Below are 26,502 nucleotides of genomic sequence, written 5' to 3'. Positions count from 1 at the left end.
AATAATTTTTAAGACTAAAAAATTGAGGACTTCCGGTGTAGGGGAAATCTTAAGGAAGGAAATTCCTTCAACAAATGAAAATCTGCAAATGATAGTCTTGAGAACTGAACAGTTAAGTGACTTTCCCAGAATCACAAGCCAATGTTAGTGACAGAATCTGAATAGAGGTGTTACCAATTCTAAGCCTGTTCTCTACATACTAGGGTTAGGCTGCCTCTTAGAGGTGCCATTGAAGTCCAAAAATATTTACCTCCTTCCCAAATAGGCTCTCTTTGTTGTTGTTGTTTTTAGTTTATTTATTTTTAAGAGTGTTTATTCATTTATTTACTTTTGGCATTCAATTTTTTTCTTTATTTTCAGTTCCAAATTCTCTCTCTTCCTCCAATCCCTCCCCAATCCATTGAGAAGGCAGGCGATGATACCCATTTACATGTGATGTCATGCAATACATTTCCATATTAGCCATGTTGAAAAAAGCAAGAAAAATAACGTAAAAAAATATGCTTCAATCTGCACTCAGAGGTAATCAGTTCCCATTCTAGAGGTAGATAGCATTTTTCATCAGTGGTCTTTTGGAATTGTTGTGGATCATTGCATTGGTCAGAGTAGATAAGTCTTTTTTTACAGTTGGTCATCATTACAATATTGCTATTATTGTGTACAATGTTCTCCTAGTTCTGCTTATTTCACTTTGCATCAGCTGATATAAGTCTTCCCAGGTATTTCTGAAACCATCCCCCTCATCATTTTTTTTTCAGTGAGGCAGTCAGGGTTAAGTGACTTGCCCAAGGTCACACAGATAGTACGGATCAAGTATTTGGTCTGAGGCCACATTTGAACTCAGGTCCTCCTGACTTCAGGGCCAGTGCTCTATCCAGACACCACCTAGCTGCCCTGTCATTTCTTATAGCAAAATAGTATTCCATCACAATCATATACCACAAAAATGGTGAGCATCCCCTCCATTTCCAGTTCTTTGGCACCACAAAAAAAGCAGCTATAAATATTTTTGTACATAAAGGTCCTTTCCCTTTAACTTTGATCTCTTTGAGGTACAGGCCTAGTAGTAGTATTGCTGTATGCAGTTTTATAGACCTTTGAGCACAATTCAAATTTTTTTCCAGAATGATTGGACTGGTTCACAGCTCCAACAGTGCATTAATGTACCTATTTTTCCACATTCCATCCAGCATTTCTTATTTTCCTTTTCTCTCATGTTAGCCAATCTGATAGGTGTAGGCAAGTACTTCAGTTGCTTTAATTTGCATTTCTCTAATTATTATTGGTTTAAAGCATTTTTTCATGTGACTTTTGATAACTTTGATTTCTTCTGAAAACTGCCTGTTCATATCCTTTGCATTTATCAATTGGGGAAGGGCTCTTATTTTTCATAAATTTGGCTCTGTTCCCTAAATATTTAAGAAATTAGACCTTTATCAGAGAAACTTGCCATAAAATTTCTCAGTTTCCTGCTTTTCTCATTTTGGCAAAAACTTTTTAATTTCATATAATCAAAATTATCCATTTTACCTCATGGTCTCATTTGGTCATAAAAGCATCCCTTACCCATAGATATCACAGGTAATTTTTTTTCCTTGTGCTTACCTAATTTATTTATATGACCCTTTATATCTAAATCATGAATCCATTTTTACCTTATCTTGGTATATAATGAGATATTAATCTAAGCCTAGTTTCTTCCAGAATACTTTCCAGTTTTCCTAGCAGTTTTTGATGAATAGTGAATTCTTACCCCCAAATCTTGTATCTTTAGGTTTATCAAAGACTAGGTACTGTGGTCATTTACCTCTGTATATTATGTACTTATTCTATTTTACTAATCAACTACTCTATTTCCTATCGAGTACCAGATTGTTTTGATGACTATTGCTTTGTAATACGGTTTGAAATCTGGTACTACTAGGCTGCCTTGTTTCTTTTTTTTCCCCATTGATTCCCTTGATATTCTTGACCTTTTGTTCTCCCAGAATTAGATCTCTTTGAAAGAAAAAAGAATATATTTATATATGTATATATGTGTGTATGTGTGTGTGTGTGTGTGTGTGTATATATATATGTATATGTATGAGATATATATTCTAAAAGAATAAAACTGATTATTGACCGCACTTATTTTATACATGCCAAATTGGGAAGAAAAATACAGGCTATATTTGGACCAATAAAATAGATGTTCTGCAACCTTTAAAATTATATAGTACTTCCTTTTAAATACAGAGTGGCAAGGATAATTGATTTCCTAAAGACAAAAGAAAAATCACAAAGTTTATAGACTACAAATCTATTTTTGAAATCCTATAAAATAACCACATATAATTAAGTACAGCTTTTAACCACCCTCTTAGACATAGGAAGTATATTTAAATTTGATTACACCTGTGAAGTGTCCAGAACTCTGTGACAAAATACTTAAATATTTTTGAAACATCTACTTATATCTTTCAAAATATATTTTAAATACAGTATTTGATTAAGCTTAATCCAACATGGAAATCCTTGTCTCCAAAGGAAAACAGAAAAATTAAGAATATTCTCCTGTATTTGTTAGATTGAATTCAGGGAACTAAAAAGCAACTAAAGAGAAACCAGGTAATCACAAACCACTAATAAAAATATGAAGTTATATACTTTTTTCTAACAGCTTGGGACACTAGATGGTGCAATGGATAGAGTGCTAGGACTAAAGTCAAGAAGACTCATCTTACCAAATTCAAATCTGGCCTCAGACACTTACTAGCTATGTGACCCTGCACAAGTCACTTCACCCTGTTTGCCTCAGTTTCCTCATCTGTAAAATGAGCTAGAGAAGGAAATGGCAAACCACTCTAGTATCTTTGCCAAGAAAACCGCAGTCATGAAAAGTCAGATATGACTGAAAAATGACTAAACAACAACATGTTACCAAATATATAGCTATTGATTTGACTGACTGGCTGGTACAATAAAATAACACAGGGAGGTTTATACTGAAAAATAGCAGTCATGGACCTTAAAGAAGTCCTCTCATTACACTTAGCCAGGGCTTCACAACCTACAGCACACAAGCTGCTTCATGGCACACTAAAGCATTTCAGGTGGCCTGAGAAAAATGTGGAGGATGTTTTCCTCTACATTTTTCACAGGTCACCCCAAATCCTTTGGAGGGCCACAGGTTGTATAGGCCTGCACTTAGCAGTGAAGGATCTTCCCTTTATCCAATTCCCAGCACCATAGCTGAAAAGGAAACTACATTATTGGAGAAAAATTTATCAATCAAAATTAAGCATTTTCTATGTGCCAGGCTGTTCATTACGGATATAAAAACAAACTGAAACAGTCTCAACCCTCAAGGAATTCACATTCTATCAGGTGAAACAGTATGCATGTACCTAACTATATACAAAATATTTGGAGGGTAAGCTGGACCTGTGACTTCATTCCTATAAGAAGCAGATGGTGAGATACTTTCTCTACAAATGTAGATGGCACCAGCCCTGCAATTTATAATCTTAATAGAGTTGCCTAGGGGCAATGAAAGATTCAGTGACTTGCTCCTGTTCTGGTCATACACATGGTCAGATGTGGATTTGGGTACTCCCAACTCCATCCATTATGCCAGGTTCTGTGTGAGCATATACCCACATGTACACACGAATGTGTGTATATACAGAAATCAATAAATATATGAATCTGTATACAAATACAAGGTAATGGGGGACACCAGCAACTTGGGAGGTCAGGAAAGCAGGTGACAGTACTTAAGCTGAAAAGTTACAAGTCCTGGAATTAATTAATTAATTAAAGGTATGGGAGACAGCTTATATGCAAAAGCATGGAGACTGTAGAAAGGTTCATCTTGGTTCTTAAGGAATTAAACTGAAAGAAACACAAGATCTATACACATACAGAGGGGATCTAGGGAATGATTCCAAGGTAATATGTGAACAAGTCCAAAATAATGGAGTATATAGACTATGTATTAAATGCTAAAAAAACCTGAAATTAGGCAATGAATCATAGAGTGGAAAAAAATAGGATCCTGACTATACTTTTAATCTTAATTGAGAATTACAGAACTGTAGAGCTGGAAGGAACCTTTTGAGGTTCACTAAAGTCTTGAGTGAACTGAATGAATAAAGGAAATATAGTTCAGCAAGAGATAAGATATCAGGGCCAAATTATATTATCTAGCCCCTTCATTTTACAAAGGAAGAAATTAAGACCCAGAGAGAGGTCAAATGGATTGATTGCCTAAGCTGGTATGCAAGACCCATAATGCAGGAGGCAAAGAAAAGCTGGACCCAACATCAGGAAACCCAGGTTCTAGTCAGCTCTGCCACTGACTATGACATACTGGGTCAATCACAGCCTTCAGTTATATTGCTTCTAAAACTACTGCTTTGCCTAGTTTTACAGGGCAGTCATGAGGATAAAATGAGTCAATATATGCAAAAGTCAAAACACTATAAAAATCCAAAATCTCTTTATCATTAAAGCCCAAATTTCCTGACTCCTAGGTCAGTACTCTTTAATTTAGTTTGGACTTAGAACTCATTGTGGAATGTCCTATGAACCTGCAAGAGGGACACTGGCAGATACTATAGAGTCTTTTCCCAAGTTCCCTCCTTTCCTATGTATCCCCCAAAAGATTTTAATTGTGCTTTACCCAGTCTTGCTGGGAAGTGAATAGACTAAAGGGCTTCTCTAAATGATGCATAATTCTTGTTGTTAGAAGGCCAAAAAAAATTCAATCTCATGTTCTATTTACTTAATCATCAAAAACTTGTGTACCTATCTTTCTTGATAGCAATTTTGTACTAGAAAGTCCTTACAATGCATTACTAGTCTTAATAACATTAATTATGAGTTTGGTTTATATTATCGCTGCTGAAACTATATATATATACACATGAATAGAGTTAATATTATAGTTTTGAAAACAACATTCCAACATGGTGGCACCATGGATAAAGAGCTGGGCCTGGAGTCAAAACCTGAGTTCCAATATGACCTCAAACACTAACTAGCTGTGTGACCCTGGGCAAGTCACTGAACCTGTCTGCCTCAATTTTCTCAACTCTAAAATGGGAATAATTATCATCTACCTCACAGGGCTGTTGTCAAGATCAAATAAGATAATATTTTTAGCACAGTTCCTGGCACATTAGGCACTTAAAAAATGCTTGTCTCCTTCCCTCAACATTTGAAAGGCAGAAAACACACTTACCTTTTGCAGGGTCACAGTATACTGCTCCCATATCAGCTCTTCCATGCCTGGAGCCTATAATATAATAAACAAAACCAATTAAGACAGAAAGCACAACAGGACAAGTACTGAGACTGAAATGAGAGTTCATAATCATATCAACACACACACAGAATCCCAACACCCAGGAATCAGTTAAGCTATTCTTTTGGTAAATAAAACCTTGAAGTTGTTATTTTTTTTAAATCAGTGCCTATCTTTTTCTACCTATGTCCTCCAAACTAAAACATCATCTGCTTTCAAAAGCAGACAGGAAAATGTTAATTAAGAAAGATTAAATTATGTATCCAAGGTTACACAGCTAGAAACTAACAGCATGGCCACCAAAGTCATCAGAACCCAGGTTTCCAGACTCCCTACCCTTGTTCCCCACCCCCTACACATTTCATAATTTCCTCTGTTAACTTGACATCTTCAGCTGAAATGATAATGGCCAAAGTAAGAATAAAAGATGACCCTGAACTTTACGGCTTGTTAGCAGTTCTGGGAAAACAAATAGAACAGAAGGGTTTTTGGAAGGAAGAGTGTTAACAATTTCTTTATCCATGCTATCTCCCTGGTTTCCAGTAACTCAAATACTCAATAGTTCGCGGTAGTAATTAGGAAATCTCTTTTACACTTGCCTGACACAGACTGACAAAGGGAGATTTGTGTCCACAATAAATAGGAGCAGAAACAGAGTGGCAACAGTGTGGTTGTTTATAGAAAAAAATGACAACCATTCCCTCTCAGCACCAGAAAACACAGTCAGTCCCTCCTACCTGGGGATCTTCAAAGAAGACAAAACATTTTTAAAAGACCAGAAGCACTTTTGGTGAATTTCCTATAAGGACTTCTCCCCACCCCCTGTGCCTTTCAGGCTTTCAGGCTTGTCACTGTTCACTTTTCAAAGCACCATGGTAATTGAAACACAGGCTTCAAAATCAAGCCAAAGCACATACTTTCTTAAAGCAGGCAAACAGAGACTGAGAGGATCAGTGTGGGGTTTGTGGGAAGGAAACCAGTTAAATTAGAAAAGAAACAAGAATTACCTCTCATTTACCCATTTCATCTCTGATTAGAATCTGTTTTATTTACAAAATAATGTAATGATATTTTAATTAGTATATATATATATTTTTAAATCAGCTCAACTAATTAATGTGTGGAGTGACTTACTAGAATGGTTGTATTATTCCAGAGCTAGCTCTACTGTGGTAAAAAAAAAAATTCCCAAACACAAAATACTGGAGGAAATTACAGATCTGCAGTCAGGACCATTTTTTTTTCTGGATTCACATCCCACAGCTGGGTGAAAGGGTATACTTTCTCACTCACTCAGCTGTGCTTAGAGGTAGAGTCACCTTTTTCAGTAAAACTGGCAGCAAGGTCCAAATGAGACAATGGATAACAAGGACTTTGGGAATCTTCAAACATTATAAAAATGTCAGCTATTGTCACTGTTTGAAAAAACAAATAGCAGGACACCTCTGGACTCTTTACCATTTCATCCAACCAAATTAAGTAAACCACACATACAATCAATAAAACAATGAGGCCAAAGGTAAAATAAGCAGTCCCAGTTTTGGAAGTCTATTTATAATCCAAGGCTCTCCACAATAAGATCTCAGTGCCCTTTAATTATTCCTGTGCTCCCAGCTGGGCAATTGAAATTCGATTTGTCATAAAGAGGATTAATTCCCCCTAACAGGGATAACCAAACTTTTAACCAATGAGGAAATGAATAGATATTTTGCCCTGGATCCTAAAGGCCTCACTTAATTAGCATGAAAGTAAGTCAAATGACAGTCATTTCTCTATTCATTTGGCTGGGGAGGGAGAAGAGGAGTGTTCTTTGGTGGTTGATAACTGGCTGGTTATGGAGTAATTCCCAGGCAATATGCTACCAAGTCTATGTATTCCCAACCAGGAAAAGCAATCCAATACCCGGTATTGGGGCCCAGGAAAAGACATAATTCACAGGTATCAATTGGAAAGCTAAGGCAAGGGGGAGGGGAAGGGCAAGGGAAGACAGTTCAAATTGAGGGCAGGAGATAGCCAAGGTTAGCCCATTAAGATTCCTTCTTAAATAATAGTGGACATTTACACTGTGCTTTATCTCCACAAAACCCTGTGCTGTAAGCAGTAGAGGTATCTACATTTTACACATGGGGAACCAGAGGTTTAGAATATAAGTGCGGTTAATAAAATTAAAACTTAAAAAAAAAGGCTCCTCTAGCAGTGAGTGGAGCTCTATACTTCAATTAGTCCAAGTGGAGGAAGCCTCCTTAAACTTTCCAGTCTTCTCCCTAGCTTCAGAGACAGAATTCTAACCTTATAGGCATGGTACTCCTATATCCACTAACCCAGCTAAACCTCCTTTCAGAACAATGCACCCCAAGTCTAAGAAAGGAAAGGACTTTGTTAGAGGGCAGAAAGCAAGTCTTATCTAAACTTTGTTCGTCTTCCCCTTCAGCTAATACAATGCAGCCAGTAGAGACTTTAGACATTTAAGGGTCTTAAATGCTAGGAACAGGAGTTTGTATTTTATCAAATAAACCATGAGGAGTGCCACTGGAGAGATTTTTGAGCAAGGAAATGACAGTTCAATAACTGGTTAATCATAATGACATTCTGACCAATCTTGGTGGAGAAGAAATAAAGAAACCCATTTCCTCTCCTTACCTAGGGGAAAGGTCAGCACTGTGGATGAAGGATGTTGTATATACTCTCATAACCAGGGTTAGCTCAACAGTTTTCCTTTGTTTCAAAGGAAAGCCTACTGGGTGGGGCATATTCAGAAATAAATTATGTAAAGATAAAAGGCACTGATAATTTTAAATAATGATAATAACAATACGCCTCAAATTTGATCACCTTCTAGCTCGAGGGAAAAATAAATCATAATTTCAATTCAATTTAATAAGTTATGAAACAGTTTCAAAAAGAGAATACTAAACAAAAAAGTTAAATTCAATGGTCCTTATGAAATACTTTTAAAAATAATTTACTCCTCAAAACTATCATACCAGATATGTGGCTAATATCACATCTCAAATTTGCAGTTAGAAAAACGGAGGTAGAAATGATTGTGGAAAAATAATTCAGTTCAATTCCATAAACATTGATTAAGGACTATGATGTTCAACGGATTTGTGCTTGGTGGTGAGGGCAAAAAGACAAAAAAACTAAGCAGACCCCACTTTTTCATTTTTTTTTGTTGTGGTGAGGCAATCGAGGTTAAGTGACTTGCCCAGGGTCACACAGCTAGTAAGTGTCAAGTGTCTGAAGTCAGATTTGAACTCCTAAATCCAGGGCCGGTGTTCTGCCCCTGCCATTGTTTCTTCCTCAGTCAACTGAATGGGTTCAATTAGATTATTTCTAAAGTCCCTTTCAGCTCTCAGGCTACCATAGCTACAAGTTAGAAACTACCAGGCTGAGGAGATGGTTATACCTGCACTTCCAAGTCAGCATTATGCCTTGAATTTACATGGCATCTTTTTCTCCTATGAAACAGAAAACTTCATAATCTTCTACTCCTCTGGAATATGGAGTAGGTAAAAAGCTTCATTTCAGAGGTAAAATTTGCTAAACTCTAACTCAGAGTTTTGCTGATGCTCCCAGAAGTTACCAGTGGAGAACAAAGACTAGAATCCAGGCTCTTCAAATCAGACCATGGAACACTCTACATCTGAATCTAATGTGAATCTAGGAAAACTGCATCTGTGGCTGAAGGTCACAGATTTGCTATTAATATTCTGAGTCTGGTTGCCAGGCCAGCTGCTTAGGGGTTTTGGAGAGATTTAAATGCAGGACTACAGGAAGAATATCTCTCAAGCTACTATGCAGAGCAGCTGTTGCCAAAGCAGAAGAAAAAAAGGCAATTTTTAGCTGAATGTTTTATTTTACACTTCTTTGGGGATGATACAAAAATCAATACATAAGTATTTATTAAGCAATTATTATGTGCCACTGCAAAAGCCCATCTTTAACCACCATACTGCCTTGCTGAAGCTCTTTGTTGACAAATAATAAAACACAATCATAGAAATATTATAATCACAGGTGACCCAAAAGGAGACAGAAAGACACAGACTATTACAAATGCTGACTTGCAGTTGAGAAGTAGCATGAAAATCATCAAAGACATATATGAGCAAAAAACAAAAAAAGGATGTGGGGGGCTGGCTGGTCATGTAGTAAGAGTGAGGGATAGTCCTAAATGTTTCACTGTGGTATCCATGAAGTATCAAAAGAATCAGAGCAAGGACTCTAGTGCATGAAGTATATACCATTTATACAAGATTTATGGTTGCAACCTGCAGCACTGGAGGGGCTATTTAATTCAAAAGTGCTAGATGCTAGAGATGGGAAAAAAAAAGAAAGAAACCATTCCTGACTTCAAGAAATTTATCCTGGGTGGAGGAGATTCAAAATGTACATAACTAAATACAATCCAAAGAAAAAGGAAAAGAACATTAACAACTAGGGAAATCAGGAAAGGATTTACAAATGCAATGGCACCAGAGACTGAGAGGCTGACATCAAATGAGATATTTGTTTGGAAAAAAAAAAACCACTTTAGCACAGTACCTGATAAATACTGGTGGCTATGTAAATATTTATTCCAGTCTCCTTTCCCAGAGATGAGAGGAGGGAATGCTTTTCAGTCTTGCTTGTTTATATGGGATGGAAAACGGGAGCATTAAATTTGGAGAATACACAATTTGCCTGGAACACAAAAGTTCACAAATGGGAAGAATAGGAGATATGTCTGGGAAAGTCTGTGAAAGCCAGGTGACAGATGATCTTAAATGCCAGGAACAGGAGTTTGTATTTTATTATATAAACAATGAGGAGTGCCACCAAAGAGATTTTTGAGCAAAGAAGTGACAACTCAAAAAGCATTTATTAAGTACCTACTATGTGACTGTAGGCAGCTAGGCAACACAATGGAGTCCAAATTCAGCCTCAGACACTAGCTGTGTGACTCTAGGCAAGGCATTTAACATGTCTGGTTCAGTTTGTTCATCTGTAAAATGGAGATAATAATAGCATCCCCCTCCTGAAGTTGTTGCCAGGGGGGAAAATAAGATAACATTTACAAAGCACTTTATAAACTTTAAAGCTACAATGAGGGGAAACATTATGTGCCAGCCACTGTACTAGGCACTGGAGATAGAGAAAAGAAATATTTCTTGTGTTCAAGAGAGAACATTTACAAAGCTCAAAGTTGATATTTTAGAGGGCAATATGTACAGAGAAAATTGAACACATGAGGAGAGGAAGGAAAGACTATCTTCTTTTTAATCCTAATAAGTTCTATGTGGGCAGGTACAGAGTCATGTCCTTTATATCTCCTCCAAAACCTAGCTCAAGTGTTCTTCTCAAAATAGGCACTTGATAAATGTTTGATAAATGAATGTTGAATTCAACCACTGTTAGTCGCTATTCACATAGCTAAAGGAACTAGAAATACTGTATGTGAAATAAGGAAGGTGGGATGTTGAGAAACATTGGTTCCCACTCAACCAAATATTTCTTACTGGCTCAAGCTTTGCAAAATAGAAAATCAAGACAACATGAGGGAGCCTCCCAAGTCTGGAATTTGAGTAAGGATGAGGATGCAGGAATGTTTTAATCAAGCTATTCTATCCTCCCAGGAGGTCCTGAGGTTGGAATGAGAAGATGCTTGACCTTACCCTAAGGCTTAGGGGCTTGTCTGCCCCTTTCCAGTCAATCACCAAGGAGCACTTATGAAACACTTACTATATACCAAGCCTTGTGCTAAGTACCAGGAGTATAATTAAAGGCAAAAAACAATCACTACCCTTCAGGAGTTTATATTCTAATGAGGCAAACAAAAAATAAACAATTAGGTACCTATAAGATATAAACTGGGTTGATGGAAAGTAATGTGAAAAAAAATCTCATTCCTCCAGAAATAAATGTGTCTTCACTGATAGGAGACATTGAGAAAGAGAAGAGGAAGTGTGGGAAAAAAAGAATTATATGGAATGTGTAAAAGGAGGTATGGGATCATAGATTTAGAACTGGAAGGAAATTAGAGGCCACTTAGGGAAGCTACAACCCCCTCATTTTACAGATGAGGAAACTGAGTCAGAGAAAGGGGAAATGACTTGCCCACAGAGCTAATCAGTGTCTAAGGTAGGATTTGAACCCACTGCACCACTATTTTTATGCATATTCTTTTGATTAACTCATTTCTTTTGACAACTCTGTATAGATTTGAAATACAACATGAAGTATGATATTAAATATAAGATAAGTCACCTAGGAAGGTCACCAGTAAAGTGACACCAGAAAATTTGTCTTGTCCTCTATCTCCCTCAACAAATATTAAACCCTTTAACAATATACTGCTGCTTGCTAGTGAAGGAGATGCTAACCAGTGCTGACAGATTAATGCACAAAAGGCTCTGAAACTATTTCTACTCCTGATGTGAAGAACTAGGATTGAAAATGACAGAATCCCCAACCCCCAAATCACCATGTATCTATATATCTATATCTATACATATATACACACATATATATACACATATATACACACATATTATATATATTATAGATAGATTGATTGATTTAGGCAAAGGAATTTTCATGTTCTAGTAACAAATATGCATAGAAAAAAATTCACATTACTACAGTACAATGAAAGCAGTAATACTGATATCCATCAAGAGTAAATTCCCAATGATGAACAAGCATTTCATAAATGGCAGTGTTTGAAACACATCCAGGAAGAAGCTATCACAGAATCACATTTTCAGTCTCAGGGAAACCAATGTTCTGAAAACATCAGCCTTTGATTCATACGCATGGATTATATGATAATTTTTTTTAAAGAATTTGAAAACATCAACTAAGTTTCAAAATGTTATTGAAAGCTACCAAAATCACATGGAAATCAGCAATAACTGCTGGGCCTTTTTTTTTTAATCTCCCCCAAGAAAGAAGTATAATAAAAATGTGGAAGAAGAACATATATATATATGTATATATATGAAAAGAACTCACATATCCTTTCAAAATTCCCAACTTTTTAACAGCACAGATCCACATCCTATGTAGAGCTTCAGCTGTCTTCATTGCTGCTGGAAATCATCTGTTAGGGGAATCCCCTGGTTCAGGTCTTTTCTTCAGTTTCTATCACTTCACATTGTTATGTAATTCTAATGCAATATTGGCCTACATACCCAACAAATCCTGCTGTCATGTCACACATCAACACATCTTTACACATAGCAGAGGAGGTCCCTAATGCCCTAAGAAATCACACTTGTAAAAAAAAGAGAAAACAATCTGGCTTACTACTACAACTTATAGCAGGTTTTTTTTAAAGGGAAAGAATTACATTAAAAGGATTTGTGAACAGTGAATGAAATGGTGAATATCGCAATTATTTCTATGTCCTGTAATATCAAATGTTCTGATTATATACCATAATTATGCTTGTGGCCAGCATACTTCCCGACTAGACTATAGACTGCTTGGGGTCGGGTATAGTTAAATTTGTTTTTATCTAAACTCTATGCTCCAATACCTAGCATAGCATTCTGCACAACATTTGTTTTTGTATCTCTCAAATTTGTGTATGATGCTCAGAAGCCACAGCTTTCCCAGGGTTTTTAGGAATTCCAAATATGCCTGAAATAATGATTAAACAAGAAGTTTTGCTGATACTAAAAACCACCAGTCATTCATCTAGGTCCATTTCAGTCTTTTTTAATGGAGAACCCTAATATCCTCAAGACTAGGGAACAAAAACATCACCTTCAAAACTGATGCACCTAGGATTCAGCTTAAAGGGAACAGGATTAGTTTATTTCACATGCTGCAAGGAACTTCAGCTTTTTTTAAAAAAAAATCTTAAATCATAAAAGGTCAGAATAAAATTAATGAAGTGTCCTGAGATCTGGAAAGATATAGATAGATTGTTTCTGAAAATGATATTCTTCCTTAGTAGCATTAACATTTTAATCATCTTTTAAAAATCTTTTACAGTTAGAATACAAATTAAAATAGATAAATATTTTAGTTAGTAATTGCTTTACTGAAGCTACAAAGTAGAAAACCAACAGATACTTGATTTTTTTTAATAAATAGAATTAGCCATCTGTAAGGTATAAGAAATGGTTATAAATGTGTTGCTTAGTCAGTGAGTTACCATAATGTTTTCCAAGTCATAGTAATCTAAAATGTAACTAGTACAAAACTAGTTACACTATAGTATATAATCAATAACTGTAACAGCTCCATTATAGGCCAATGTTATAATGATATAAGTTACTAGAGTATTTTCCAAGTTCTGCTGATCTAAAATATTATTAACCTTAGACTAATTTTTTTTAATAATTTAATTTTAACATGGCTATCATGGGTTAATGTTGCAACAAAAAATTTTAGTAGGCTTCATGCAATCTAGAAAGAAAAGAGCTAGAGGAAAATAACCAGTGTCCCCACAATTGTTGGGAAGGAAAGATGAATAAAAAGAAAGGTTAATTTCAGTTTTTTAGATTAGGAATATCCCCAAATGTGGATGGGTACATAAAGTAGCATAGCTTGATAACACACGGCTGAGAAAAAAAATCTCTGCTTTCTTTATACTACCTTTTCTACAAATTTTACCTAAAAAATGCTGTTTTATCTAAGTCAGTTAAAAGGGAAACCCTATTGTTTTCCCCATGGAAGAGTTATTGAATGGCTTCTTTCTAGACATTTTTTTTACATAAAAACCAAGGGACTTTAAGGAAAATAACCTGACTAGATAGTTTATAGTTGAAATATATTTCTCCCTTGATAGGAGAGGAACTGAAGGTAACAGGATGGTAAATTTAGTCTTTTCCAGTTTTTAATGTCTAAGAAAAATAGGTCTATAAAGTCACTCAGTGGAGAGAAATATAAATAGCTAGCATTTATTTAAGCCCTTTTAAGGTTCAATGTGCTTTACAAATATTGTCTCATCTTCATATCAAAGCTGGGAGGTTAGTGCTATTATTATCATCCCAATTTTACAGATGAGGAAACTGAGGCAGACAATGGGCTGTGTAAGGTGTTAAGTTCCCTTACCTAGTAAGTGTCTGAATCAGGATTTGAACTCAGGTCTTCCTAACTATAAGTTCAGTGCACTTTTATACTATATGTGTATGCATGGGTGTGTATCTATCTATGTAGATAGATAGGTAAATAGATAGACAGACATATATAGTATACATAGAGAGTAATAGTATGTGTGTGTGTACGTGTGTGTGTGTGTGTGTGTGTGTGTGTGTGTGTATAATGGGCCACCAAGCAGCCACAAAGTTATATTTTTTTAAGTGTTTGGTTACATTCATAGATAGATTTTAGAAGGATCCCTCCATAACTTCAAATAGTCTCAATCTTTCCAAACAGCCTCTATACTCGTCTCACCTCCATTTTATCATCTCTACATTAAAATAATCTAGTTCCTTTGATTTTGCTCAGCTCTCAATTTCTAATCCTTTCTCCTGTGAATCCTCTAACAGTAGTATTTCCCAAGCCAATTATTCCTTAATTCTTAGAAGAGCATGGGGAACGATGCAAAGCACTGAGAACATTTTGGTTCTCTCTTCCATATCACAGAAGGTCCCAAAATACCAAATATTCTTGAGCATTCACTATGGTACATTCCCATAGAGAAACTGCAAATAATGCTTACCTGCTTAGCTCTTAGGCTAGGCAAAAAACAAGTTTCAAACATTTCTTTTGTGAATGTCTTCATGAACATTTTCTTGGTTTAATTGCCATAGTCTTGTTCAGTGAAATTCAGGCTTGTGTTCAGGTTATTACTAATAGGAATCACATATTATAATATTATAATTATTTAGGAATTACTGATTATAATCCGCTAAACAGTATAAATTTGAGGCATATCTGTGAGATATATTCAACGAGAAATGCATTTTCCCAGTGCCGACAGAATAAATAGACGTGCTTAATTCGAGAATGTATTGGTAGATGGTGATGAAATGAATAGAGGGACTCCCCTCTACTGGAGGCAGATCACACCATATGCCTTCCCATTCTGATCCATTTCTTTCTATAAACCTCCCCAGAGGGGACCTACCCAATATGCTGGAGGTCTTCCTCTCCTTTTAAAAATGAGAATGCTTCTGACAACTACTCACTCAGTTTCAGGGCACTGACCCAAGATTTCTTTTCATAAACTCGCTCCCCACTCCTCCTTGCAGTAAACTAGTCATTAACAAACCAAAGCAGTCTCCTGTGTAATTACTGGTTTTGAAGTAAAATTTTTTTCATTCCAAACACAATTAACATATTAAAGATTCATATTTTAAGATGAGGCTGTGTACGATCACCACAAAAAGTACCTATAACATGTTCCCCCAAATAACAACTGCTACCATCCTTTATACCAAAGGGGTAAAAAGCTGTATGATGATTAGGTTCAAAGGGTTCATTAATTCATTCATACTGCATGTGAGCAGAATTAGTGTGTAAAATAGATACTGGCAGAATCTCATTTTGATGAAGTGAATAGCTCTTCAAAATTGCTATGTCTCCTAACCAAAATGAAACCCATTTAACATTCTATTGTTTAGTTTTGTTTATAGAAAACAAATATTTAAGTATACACTATTTATAGACAATATATTGAGCAGAAGTCAACCTCCCACTGGTCCTAGTTTTGCTTTCTGGAGTCATATAGTATAAATTTAGTCCTTTTTCTGATGTTGGTAGGGCCCGTGAGAAGCTGGTGATACTTCTATGCTCTGTGAAACCAAGAGGCTAAGGATACAATGACAAATAAGACATAGAATTCTTATTCTTAAGGAGCTTAAAATTTGATTAGGGAGTTTACAATTTCAGTTTTTGTTTTTGGAGGAAATAGCTTTAAAAAGCCAAGGTCTCCCACTGCATTCAGGGGCCATCCTGATCTCTACTCACCACTGACACAAATGGCTCTGGAGGAGAAAGTGAGGATGACGACTTTGCACAGCCCTCCCTCACTTAAACTGGATTCACTTGCACATCATGGCAACACCTGCTTGATGTAATCATCCTCTTCGAGAATGAAGACAAACAACAACAGCTGCCCCAGTTTGCAATTTCTTAATGCCAATCTCTTGGGCTGCTACACCAATACCAACACTATATGAAGTCTTTATTTTCTCTTCCCTTCCCCTTACAATTTTTCTTAAAAAGTTTTCTTAGTTCTTTACAACTTCATACCACTCTCCAAACCTCATCAATCAGTCTGTCTGGAAATCTATTCTCCATCTTTAGAAATAGATTGCATAAATTCCTCTAAAAGATTCCCAGTATTCTGTCATGTTAAAGAAAATCTTGACCCTGGGAACCCTTTGCAACTTTTTAAATGTGTAAAGGCTATATTTACATTTTATCACATACATCTATGTTCTCCCTGAATTGACATTCACTTTTAGAGGATGTGGATATTTCTGCATCAATGGATTTTCAGGATTACGACTAATCTAAGGAAAGATTTAGAAAAATACCACAGGATCATAGAATTTAGAGCTGGAAACAACCTCATAGATTATCTTTTTTTTTTTAAACATGAAGAAACAATCTCAGAGGGGAGAAGTGACTTGCCCAAAGTCATATAGTCAGGATTTGAACATGGGTCCTTTGAAATGAAAATCCACTTTTTGGAATGTGCCATATACCTTTAGGAACACCCATATTTTTACACATTTATTTGCAGATAGTTTAAGGATTGCCAAAGGAAACTTTGGATTGAACAGTTTTGTGGGGTGATTGGTTTTTGTTTTTGTTTGTTTGTTTTTTGTTTTTGATGGGGGATATAAGGGGAAAAGTGATGTTTGTTTACTTTTGGGAGCAAGTTCCTTCACATACTCCCAATCACAGCTTTCTTTATAAGCTATAGTTTGACAACTGTCCCTTATCTTTTCTACCCTAATCTGAGAATAAGTCAAGTATACCTCTTCCCCCAGTATATCAACTTGATCCTTTACCCATTTGTGTATGCATCTCTATCATAGCACACCTCCATTAGTTTTAGGCTAATTACATTTTAGGTTGGCACACTGTACAACTTAATAGCCAAACATCATTCTACAGGTGCTTCTACTTTGTATCACTCCAGCTGGTAGACTACTGAAGACCCTCATTATTTTCTATTGCTGGCACTGGGGCAGTCACCATGACCACCACTGAAAAAAAAATCTAGCCCCCCTCCAATCATCAGCACAATATCTTGAAAAAATATGTTATTAAAGAGATTTTATAGTCGCATCCATTATGTAAGATTTCTTGAGAGAATGCTTTCTCAGCCTGGCTATAGTTAAGATTTTTTTTAAAAGACTTATAACCCTGATTAGCACAATGACCAACCAGAATTCCAGAGAACTCCAGATGAGTTCTACATCCTACATGCCTCCAGTTGAGGAGGTGATGCACTTAACATTGCAGATTAAGGCTTATGGGGTTTTTTGGACATGGCCAACGTGTGTGAATTTGTTTTACTTTACTACACATGTTTGTAAGGGTTTTATTTTTCTTGTTTTCTTAATTGTGGGGTGGGGATGAAAGGGAAGGAAAATGGGAGGGAGAAAATTCAGACCAAAAAACAAAATAATAGATTTTTTTAATTTGCTGAGGAAAATACTGTTAAATACAACAGATAATTATCATATTATGTATAACATGTTAATATTGGGTACTGAGTTTAAAAAGATGAAATCAAACACTTGTGTTAAAGGAGCTGACAGGCTAGCAGTGTATATGAAACATATGCCTCAAAAAATGATGATAAAATTTAAAACAGGATAAATAGGATCATAAGAAAAAGACCTAGAGCTGGAGGGAATCTTAGGGATCATGCAGTCTAAACCCTTCATTATACAGATGAGGCTCACAGAGTTAGTGACTTGCCCCAAGGTTTTTGTTCAGTCATTTTAGTCATGTTCAACTAGTCACAAATCCATTTGGGTTACACAGGTAGTAAGCATCAGAGGTAGTGCTCTTTCCTCTGTATCTTGCTGCATCAGAAAGATTACAGGCAGGGGCAGTTAGAGGGCACAGTAGATAGAGCACTGGCCCTGGAGTCAGGAGGACCTGAGCTCAAATCCTGCCTCAGACACATAACACTCACTAACCATGTGACTCTGGGCAAGTCACTTAACCCCAATTGCCCCACAAAAGAAAGAAAAAAAGATTGTAGGCAGGAGAGATCACTTTCAGCTGAGGTTAAAGGAAGAAAATTCTTAAGAAATGTAACCCAAATCCCATATACTGTTATACTCATACTTAAGGTGAGTGACTAATCCACAGTAAATCGGATTCTATGAAAACGTATGATGTTGGCCTGAGACCTGCTTTTTCTCTTTAAAAGTCATTGATGTTTTCAAATTCTCAAACTGAGGCAGAAGTCAAATTCTACATCTTAGAGTTAACATTGCAAGGGCATGTTTACAAAGTCCCCATTCAATATTACCTTCAAAATTCAACATTCCTGGTACTATTCAGATTCTAGAAATTAAAGGTGAAAGATACTGCAGTTCAGAATTAAACAGTTTTTAGAGGCATGGAATCTCAGGACTGAAATAGATAGACCTCAAAGGACAGTAGTTCAGCATAAGCTTGAATCAGAATGCCCACTATATATCATCGCCAGTGGTCACCAGTCTAAACTTGAGCTCCTCCAGTGAACGGAATAACTTCCTAAGGCAGCCTGTTGTACTAAAGAGAAGTTCTAATTACAAGGAAGTGTTCCCCTGAAATCTTCCTCTCTGAAATTCCCACCCAAACAGAATAAATCCAATTTCTTTTCCACATAACCACCATTCAGATACTTAAAGATAAATATCAAGTCTCCACCACCAATTCTTCCCTTTTCCAGGATAAATGTTCCCAGTTCTATCAACTCAAGTTTATATAGCCCAGTCTCCTGTCCTCTCATTATTCTGCAGGTTATTCACTAGGTGTCCTCCAGTTTATCAATGCCTTTCATAAAATGTGGCTCCCACAACTCAAAGTGCTCCAATTTATTCATAAACAAACTAGAATTTGAAATGTAGCACTCTAGAGAGAGCTCTATGCTTGGAATCAGAAAAGCTGGGTTAAATTCTAATTTAGACACTGTGTGACCCTGAAACTAGACTAAATCTTCCTCTCCGAAATTTCAACCCAAACAGGACAAATCCAATTTCTCTTTCACACTTAGTTGTTTTGCCTCTCTGTCTGCACCACTGTTTCTTTATCCGTAATATGGGAATAATATGCTAAGGTCACCTACTCAACAGGGTTATTGTGAAGAAATTAATTTGTATGCTTTAAAGTTAACACATACACACACACACACACATGCTGAGTTGTAGTATATTATTTGTTGGACTTTATCAATATGGCTGTAATGGTGTAGAGGAAAGTTGGCCTCTGAGCAAGGAAGTTCAAGTCCCACTTATGCTATGTGACCGTGGGCAAAACACAAACTTTCAGTGTCCTCCATGCAACTAAAACTACAAGTTTCAGAGAGGATAAAGTCCTGCATTGGTAGAGCAAGTATCCTCATCTAGAGATATCACCTATCAGAGAGAGCACAAGTGTAATCCCTATCCCCAACAATATAGAGGACTGCAATTAAATAGGCTTTATTTTTTTAAATCAGCAGACTACCTTTTAGAACACTTTGACTCCACTAATACCGCCTAAAATTGTTAGCCATTTTTGCTGCCATGACACACTGTTGAATCATACTAAGCTGCTAAAAACCTAGAAATTTTTCTCTGCAAAGACTGTTGCCTAACTACACTGGCCCCTTCACTCATGAGCCAAATAGTGGAATACATGTTTATCCATGGGACCTTGGGCAAATCACTCAACCTCTCCCTAACCTAGGACAGCAGTATGTTATCTTGGTCTCAGGACTCTTTCACATAAACATTATTGAAGATCTCAAAGAGCTGTTTAATGTGGTTGATCTCAATGACTATATTAGAAATTAAATGTCTTAATATTAATATGAAAATAATTTTGACCTAGTGGACACTCCGAAAGGATTTTGGGGACTCTCAGGGGTCCACAGACTACACTTTGAGAACCACTGCCCTAAATGAAACTCAAAAATGATAAATTACAGATGAGTTGCCAATCTTGATTTGTCATTCAGTCATGTCTGACTCTTCATGACCTTATGGACCATAGCACACCAGGCCCTTCTGTCCTCCAAAGTCTGTCCAAGTTCATGTTCATTGCTCACATGTTACTATCCATCTCACCCTCTGCTGTTTCCTTCTCTTTTTGCCTTCAATCTTTCCCAGCAACAGAGTGTTTTTTCTAATGAGTCCTGTCTTTTCATTATGTGGCCAAAGTATTTAAACTTCAGCTTCAGTATTTGTCCTTCCAATGAATACACAAGAGTTAATTTCTTTAAGTATGACTGATTTCATCTCCTTGCTGTCCAAGGAACTCTTAAAAGTCTTCTCCAATGCCACAATTCAAAAATATCAATTCTGTGGCACCCAGCTTTCCTTATATTCCAAGTCTCACAGTCACTCTTGGGGAGGGCTTTTTAAAGTATCAGAACTCCCTACCTGCCCACCCCTCAAAAAGTTTTACTGGTTTAGCTGGCTGAAATCTTGCAGGATCCTGACTCTGTTGTCTAATATTCCTCCCTGATTTCTTTCACCTTCCTAAGTCAGTGTGTACTCACTGCATGCAAAAGACTAGAGTAGTAAGTATAATGAATTAGAAAGTAAATAGAAAACATAGTCTGGGCTATGAATGAGCATAAGAACTAGAGAGGGGCACCCTGATATGCATGGGAAGTAATTTAAGAATTTAAAAAGCAATATAACAATAGATACAAATTAATTTAAGGATCAGTGGTAAATCCAGGAGAACTTGAGATAGAGCGTGATGTTTGAGACAAGGGACATTGCTAGACAAGAAAGGAGACTGGGAACACACATCTTACCCACCCCATACAAGTGGAAAATGAAATGCTGTGTATTAAGAATAATATGAAGGCCCTTTGGCTCGATTATAGATTGTGTAAAGGGGAATAATATTTAATAAGGCTAGAAAGTTAGGTTATGAAGAGCTTTAAATGACAAATGAATTCATATGTGATTCTAGATAGAGAGGAAGCTGCTGGAATTCACTGAGTAGGGAGTGACAAGGTTACAGTTATGCTTTAGGAAAATCTCTTTGGCAGCTGTAAGGAAGATATAGATTTAACAGATATATTGGGGGGGTAAGGAATTTTCTTAAAGAATCTCAAAAATATGAAAAATATAACAAGGCCATTAAAATTGTTACCATAACAGTATGTTAACACTGATTAATTACATGCCTTCTGTGCAATGTACAGGAGATTCTAATTTTAAAACTTCACTTGGACATAATTTTCATCCATTTCTTTGCCTTTCAGAGTCAATTCCACATTCTCAAAAGATGTAACAGGAGATTAGCACTGGGAAGAATTAATTCGCAACCTTCAAACTGGCAAAGACAGAAGTAGTGAATACTGGAGAGACTGGCACAATGAATAGTCTGGCACGCCAATACACTACTGATGGAGCTATGAATTGACCCAACCTTTTTGGAAAACTGTAATTATTCAAGGAAAGTCATTAAATTGTTTATATGCTTTGACCCAGTGAGACTACTTTGTTCAAAGACCAATTAATTAATTAATTGAATAAATAGATAAGGAGGCTCCATGTACACCAAAATACAGTATTTATAGCAGCATTTTTTTGTGGTAGTAAAAATCTAGAAACAAACTGGATACCTATTAATATGAGTTACATGTGTGTAATTGAATAGCATCATACTGTAAGATGTGATGAATATAAGAAAGTCAGAGAAGCACGGGATCAACTGGTCAGGATGAATACAAAGTGAAATTGAACAAGGAATATAGTATAAATACACAATGACTACTATAATGTCAATGAAAGCCAAATGCTGAGTAATTGTAATGACCATTCTTAGTCCTAAAGAACAAATAATTAAACATTATTTTGCCCCTCCTTTTGGAAAGGAGGGGAGGAATCATAGGTGCAGAATGCTGTATACACTGTCACATCACTGTTTAACTGTTTTTCTTTGTTACAGTGTAAGGGGTGAGGTGACAATGGAGTATACCTGAAACTAACTGTAATTCAAAACAAAACAAAAGGCTTTAATATAACTTTTTTTTTAAAAAAAAAGAAACATATCTGGATCTTTAAAAGGATTAGTAATTCTTGGAGCCATGTGAAAAGGACATTTCTTCATTCCTTTTAGTTTTCAAAAGTATCTAACCAGGAAGCCCTAACTTCAGACTTGGCTAGACATACACTATTACATATATTCAATACCAATATGCTGTACCCTGCACCTTTAAAAAGGAACACAAAACTCTCAAAGATGGCACTCAGAGGAAATATAATTTGATTTCTCAACATATGAATATTATCTGTTCAGAAAATATGAAAGATCATGATATATATTAAAAGGCATTTTTTAAAAATGATTCTATGCTTTCATTAAAAAGGTAAATAAAGACCATGTTAGATCTACAATGGCACACTAATAAAACATTAATAAATTACACTATGCTAGTATATAAAATTTAGCTGGCAACACACTGAAAAGTTATAGTTTAATATTTAACTATTAATCTTGAGAGTTGAGGAAAAATAATCATCAATTATAGCTAATATTGATGTAGTCTTTATCATATACCAATTATATGAGATGTCAACCACTAAATGGGTTCATTTCACGTGATGTTGAATAATTACAAAACCTTCCACTGAAAATTCACAAAAGGTCAAGAACTAATTCTCAGTCACACTGAGCTGTTGACTCACAAACAGGAGGAGTACCAAGACAGAGGCAGGAAGGGGAAAGGTGAGGTTTCCTCTTTCAAGTTCAAAGGCAGGTGAAATTAGGAAAGTAAATCTACCTACCCAAAATAATTAAAGAACAATATGGTAACTGCTGAAAACTGGCTTTGTTTATTAATGATATGTATTAACTGAAAAACAGCATAAAATTTGATTTTAACACTAAATACTTTTCAGATGAAAAGCCCAGAGAGAATCAGATTCCAATGTTAAAGAATTAAAAGGTCTCTTCTACTTCCTTCTCTTTTCCCACTCTATCAACACAGATATACCTTTTCACTTATTTTTTTCAAACTACAGTATCAAGTGAACGGCAAATAATGTATAGTAACCAATCTGTATTTCCACTAGGTGGCAGAGTAATGCAAGAATATTTAAGAACAGAGATGGATTGGCACATAAATGTTTGAGAAAAAGGAATTAATCTGACCATTTCTAGTAAAACAACAACAAACTTCCCATATAATAGACTAGGATTAAGTTTTGCAAACAGTGGAAAAGTGTAAATTGAGGAAAATAGTGAATGCACTAGGATACCGCAGTATGGCACAGTAGAAATAATCAGTCAATAAATATTAAGCACTATGTGCCAGGCACTGTGCATACAAAGAAAGGTAAAAGCCAGTTCCTGCTCTCAGGGAGCTATTAGTCCAATAGAGGAGACAACATGCAAACAAGTCCGCACAAACAAGAAGATACAGACCAGATAAACTGGAGATAAACAACAGAGGGAAGACATTAGAATTAGGGTAAACAGGAAAGGTTGCTTTTGGATGGAAGGATTTTATCTGGGACTAGAAGGAAGTCAGGGTAGAGAGGAGGCAGAGAGGAAGAACATTCTATGCATGGATGACAGGCAGTGAAAATGCCCAGAGTCGGGAGATAGAGTGTCTTCAAAAGATTTGTGAAGGGCTCAGGACAGTGCCTGACACACAGCATTCTCTTTCCCCAGGCTACTGCAACAGTTTAGGCACGAGGTGATAAGGGCCTGCACCAAGATGGTGGCAGTGTCAGAAGAGAAGGGGGTGTGTGTGTCAGAGATGTTAAAAAGGTAAAATGGATGGGCCTTGGCAACAGAGTAAATATGTGGGATGAGAGAAGGTGAGGAGTTGAGGATGACACCTAGGTTTCAAGCCTGGGTGATCAGGAGGATGGCAGTGCCTTTCAGACTTTTGGAAGGAGGGAGCAATGGAAGAAAAATCAGGGGAGCTAGGTTAAATCCTGCCTTTGGACTCTAAAGCAAATCATTAGCCTCCCTGAGTTCTGGCTTCCTTATTTGTAAAATGGGGATAATATACTTAGACTACCTACCTAATACAGTTGTTAAAAAGAAATTGCTTTGTATACCTTAAAGCAGAAGTCCTTATCTTTGTTGTGTGTTATGGATCCTTTTGATATGCAATAAAATTTATGACCCACCCAAGGTAATGAAATCTGTGAACCCCTTCTCAGAATGTTTTCAAATGCATAAAATAAAATACACAGTATTACAATGGAAAATAAGTATACTGAAATTTAGTTAAAGTATTAAAAAGAAGTTCAAGGACTCCGGGTTAAGAAACATTGTGGACTGAAGTGCTATATTAATGTTGATCTATTAGCATTATATTCCTTGCTGCACTTTATTATAAGGCATAGTGGACAGAGAGCTGCCTTTGAACCAGGAAGGCCTGGGCTCTAGTCTTGTGTTTGCAACATGTGAGCTATTTGACCCTGGGCAAGTTTCAGTGCCCCAGGTAAATCTCTAAGACTATAATTGCAGGGGCAGCTAGGTGGCTCAGTGGATAGAGCACAGGCCCAGAGTCAGGAAGACCCGAGTTCAAATGCGGCCTCAGACACATAATACTTACTAGCTGTGTGACTCTGGGCAAGCCATTTAAGCCCAACTGCCTTGCCAAAAAAAAAAAAAAAGGCTAGAAATTGCAGAGAAAGTAAAGACTAGCATTGGTAGAGGGAGTATGTATCCTCATCCAATTTGCATTAATAAAGGGAGTAAAATTCAGTTTATAAAACTCTCACTATTTCATTTAATTCTAAGGAGTAAGGTATGTTGTAAAAGAAAGATCAGCAGCCTGGAAGTCCGCAGAAATGTGGGGTTTGAGTTCTGCCTCTGGTTCCAGCTGTGTGTCCAGTGGTCCAGTCAGTGACCTCCCTGAGTCTCTATTTCCTCATCTGTAAAATGAGGCTAATAGTCCAGCCCACATCTATTTCACTGAGCTATTTAAGGATCAAATGAAAACATGTGTAAAGCACTTTTTAATCTTGATGCTACACATACACACATATATTTGTGTGAGGGGGAAGGGATGTATGTTGCCAGATACTATTATTTAATCCTCATAATACATGGTAGTGGAAAAATTACTATCCCCACTCAGGTTTCAGGTGGAATGTTCTTTCCATTAAACCCTAACCTGACTCTAGTCTGCCTACTTCAAAGGATAGTTGAAAGATCATAAAAGAGAATATATGTTAATGTTTAAACTTATAAACTGAAAAGGGCTATACCAACTTTTAAAAAATATATATACCAACTGGTTATTTCATTGGCATTGAGAATGAATGTCCAATGAGGAAACTCTCTACCAGTGTAGACTGGCTAAGATTCTCCAGGTTATAGTCTGAGAGTTGCACTGACAGGTTAAGGAAATTTGTCCAGGGTCACGTGGCCAATAGGTGTCAGAGACAAGACAAACTTAGATTTTACTGATTCAGTGGCCAGTTCTCTATGCATATATCTTATGCTTATAATACACTGTTTGGGTCAGGAAGACTTTAGGTCCAGGTATCATCTCAGACACAATATCCTGGTAAATAATTTCACCTCTCTATCCTTCCGTTCTCCCCTCTTCCCCACCCTGTGGCTATCAAAAAGCATTATTTCTGTTGCTGAGGAGGAAGTGGGACTTGAATGGGCCAGGGAGGATTTGGATAATTGAAGTGGGGAGAGTGTACACAATGGTAGAAACATAAGTCACAGATTCAGTATGCCCATCCCTCACATTGTTGCTGTTGTTGATGATGATGAGGAGGATGAGATGGAGTTTGAGTTGGCTAGATCTTGAGGGACAGGTAGGATGGGAATAGGTGGAGATGTGGGGTGAGTATACAGAAGGTTGAAAAAGCCAAGGCAAGGGATCACTGCAGTCTTTTCTGGAGATTGGAGACTGAAGGTGGAAGATTAGAGAGCAGGAGAATTAATCTCCTGCAGGTTGAGTGGGACCAGTTTAGGGAGAAACTTGAATACCAGGACAGGAGTTTAGTCTTAAAAAGGAAGTCCTGCTCAGAGAATATTAATTAGCCTGGGAGTGACACTCAAGTAGACATTAGGCAATCTTGAGAAAAGCTGAGGTTTTCAGGTATCCCTAA

At 36.6% G+C, this 26,502-nt stretch overlaps 1 protein-coding gene across 3 annotated transcripts in view; it reads right to left on the bottom strand.

Annotated features, from left to right (window-relative positions):
- Positions 1 to 26,502, bottom strand: part of TJP2 (tight junction protein 2) — a 120,800-nt gene that overhangs the window by 45,985 nt on the left and 48,313 nt on the right. For all 3 annotated transcript variants that reach the window (XM_021001810.2, XM_078152810.1, XM_021001808.2), the window contains exon 2: positions 5,228 to 5,281. In XM_021001810.2, coding sequence (XP_020857469.1) covers positions 5,228 to 5,272 — 45 coding nt within the window. In that variant the 5' untranslated portion in view covers positions 5,273 to 5,281. The remainder of the gene's footprint in view (positions 1 to 5,227; positions 5,282 to 26,502) is intronic.

The sequence above is a fragment of the Phascolarctos cinereus genome, unplaced genomic scaffold (genome assembly GCF_003287225.1).
Source record: "Phascolarctos cinereus isolate Bilbo 61053 unplaced genomic scaffold, phaCin_HiC Scaffold_4;HRSCAF=312, whole genome shotgun sequence".
In the NCBI taxonomy this organism is placed as follows: domain Eukaryota; kingdom Metazoa; phylum Chordata; class Mammalia; order Diprotodontia; family Phascolarctidae; genus Phascolarctos; species Phascolarctos cinereus.
Note: the sequence above shows the minus strand (reverse complement) of the source record. Positions and strands in the feature narration are given on the sequence as shown.